This window comes from Priapulus caudatus, unplaced genomic scaffold (genome assembly GCF_000485595.1).
Source record: "Priapulus caudatus unplaced genomic scaffold, Priapulus_caudatus-5.0.1 Scaffold177, whole genome shotgun sequence".
NCBI lineage: Eukaryota > Metazoa > Priapulida > Priapulimorpha > Priapulimorphida > Priapulidae > Priapulus > Priapulus caudatus.
In genome coordinates, this window is record NW_014577238.1 from 64,205 (window position 1) to 67,020 (window position 2,816).

At 40.9% G+C, this 2,816-nt stretch overlaps 1 protein-coding gene across 1 annotated transcript in view; it reads right to left on the reverse strand.

Moving 5' to 3' along the window:
• Nucleotides 1-2,816, reverse strand: part of LOC106806754 (ribosomal protein S6 kinase alpha-5-like) — a gene marked incomplete in the record, with an annotated part of 21,124 nt that overhangs the window by 10,553 nt on the left and 7,755 nt on the right. The window contains 4 exon segments of the mRNA XM_014808813.1: nucleotides 594-738; nucleotides 1,086-1,165; nucleotides 1,530-1,652; nucleotides 2,483-2,647. Coding sequence (XP_014664299.1) covers nucleotides 594-738; nucleotides 1,086-1,165; nucleotides 1,530-1,652; nucleotides 2,483-2,647 — 513 coding nt within the window.

Consider the following 2,816-nt stretch of genomic DNA (forward strand, 5'->3'; position numbering starts at 1 on the left):
GAGAAATTTCTCGGAGCCGAGAAACATTCTCATCCCTGCACATAGGTTACGGCAGCACCTCGTGTGGCAATGTCACCGGGCTCTGCTAAAGACCTCCGTAATCACTGTAACAACAGTGACTGGTTTTACTCAAACCCATTTTGATTCGAAGTTATCCATAGGAATTACATATACGAATACAAATAATATACATATACATATAAGAAGACTATAGGAATTACATGTTTGAGTGAGACCAGCACAGTATCATACTGCCGCCATTATAGCCCATTTTCATGAAGTTAACACACGTGAGAGGGCCATGAAGGACATGCAAGTCCAATATAGGAGGACCATAGTCATACAAACTATCAGAATAGAATCACACTGCTATATTAGACCCCACAATATAGACTGGCAAATCATTAAGCACGCACAATTAAAATGCAAACCGATTCAGGCATATAAAATATTTGGAGCCCACCTGCAAGCTCTAACATTTTCCATTTCACAAGCCTATTTCAAATTTGTCACTCGTACCCAAATGTAGTCTGCCTAAACTGTGTAATTTATTTCACTGCTATCCTAAACATGGTGGTTGCTAAAAGTATTACCTCATCGTCTAGAACCTCCACCAGCTTGACAATGTTGCTGTGACCTTGACAAAGTCGCAGGAGCTGTACCTCCCTGCTGGTGTTGATACGCTTGCTTAGGATCTTTACCGCATATTCTGTCTCATCACTTCTCAACCTGCATCGCCTGGAAAAATTTGTCACATTGTTTCTGATTTACTAAGAAAAGCAGTTATTAAAGGATGATTGAATAAAGCCTTAATGGTGTATCTTATTATATTTTTTGGGATGTTTCGTTATCGTAACTTTACGAGGTTTCTGTCAACGGTTTACGAGTCAAAGTTAATGTTAAGACTAATGTTAAGACTAATTTTGTTTCTGACAACAGGGCCCTGGTGTCCACTCCTACGTCCTCCTGCGGCCTCACTACATTACATATTTATCAAGCAGTAACAGTAGCATGCCTTCACCATCAGCAGTCATCAGTGGCAGCTCACCCAGCACCCAGGTCACGCTAGCTGAATCAGTCCTTACCTACACACCGAGTAACTGCCATGGCCTAGAAGACCCTCCTTACTGAGATCTAAGCTGTACTTCTGGTTAAATGCTGAATGCTGAAATGGATCGTAAGAGAACATGGTGACAGACAACCACTGAAGTTTATCGAGAACATAGGTGTTACAAAATCAATAAATAATAGATAATAAATGCACTGTAGTATATATACTTGCACCATGTTATATCTTCTCTTAAACAATAGCAAATCAGAAGTATTATACAAAGTCTGAGAGTACAATGACAATGACGAATATTATAATGTAATCATATAAGACACAGTAGGACGTATATTATACTAGTGATGGTGCTAGTAAGACATAGTAATACCGGAAAACAAACATTTGTACATTGAACAACAACAGTTATTGCATTGTAATGCGAGTAACATCAGTAGCTAGCTCGAGGAATCAACGGACTCACCTGATAAAGGCAAGCAAATGTCACTTGAGCATCGTTAGGTGCTTCCAGCTCACTCGCTGTGTGGATGTCTGTACTCACCACATTGTCCGTAAAAATGATCGATGGAGCTATGTAGGAGTAACCCTGTATACAAGAATCACAGAGATAAAGATAAATGTGGAGGTAACAGTTACCTGAAGGTTCAGAAGAATTCAAATAGAAACCCTCTGAAAGGATGATTATCATAAAAGATTTATGTATTATACACGCACAATCTATGTGCTGTATTTCCCCCACTATGCAACATTTATAAACAAATGAGCAGCTGCACACTGTTATGATGGTGTAGAGTGAATAGTGACAATAATGGTACCGATAGTGGTTTCAGCAGCGACAGTACCACCAGCCGCAGTAGTAGAAGTAGCGATAGCAGCAGTAGTAAAAGTAAAAGAAAAAGTAGTGGTGATACTAACACTCTAATCCGCCATTCTAATCCACCATATGACTGCGTTTGGCCTAATTTGATCACAGTGTTACAATAAAGCTGCGTTTACACTATCAACTTTTTGCTGGAAAGTTGACAGGCTGATAAACATTTCTACTAATCGACCGAAAGTTGGCAGTGTACATGTAAAATTTGAGTGCTGAACGAGCTGATAGGAACTAGTTGAGAAATTTGAACATGTTCTATTTTCTCAACCCTTGGTCAGCGAGTTGATCAAGTTTTTGCCACTGAGCCACTCCGATAATAGCATTCAGGGGATGTGTCCCTCCACCAAGGGGGAGAGCGCATTTTTGCTATACGTGCCACACTGGCGAGAATTAATATGCACACGTCCCCTCGCGCGCACACTACGGGTCGATAATGTAAAAACTTTGAACATCTGACAGAAAAGTTGATAGAACGTTGCAAAACTGATCATCTCATCGATTTTTCCATAGTGTAAACCTAGCTTGAGAGATGCCACACTCACCCGGAACAAGCAGGCGTTCCTGACGTTAGGAACGACGGCGGGCGAGTCGGCGACGACCTGTCCCGTGAACTCCTCGGCAAAATTACTCACATCCAACTCATCGTCTATCTGTGGCTTGAAGAAAGGATTCACCTTCTTCTTCGCGACGTCGTCCCAGTCCAGACCCTGTAGTCAGTACATAGCACGTATTAGTTGTTAATAGCTGTTTGTTTACCTCACACTTTCAAGTGTGCACATAACTGGAGTAACATAAGAACATTAAATTTGCATGTAAACCACACAGAGCTTGCATGTAGACCATACCAAAAGAGCATGAACTCTTTCACTCACACAT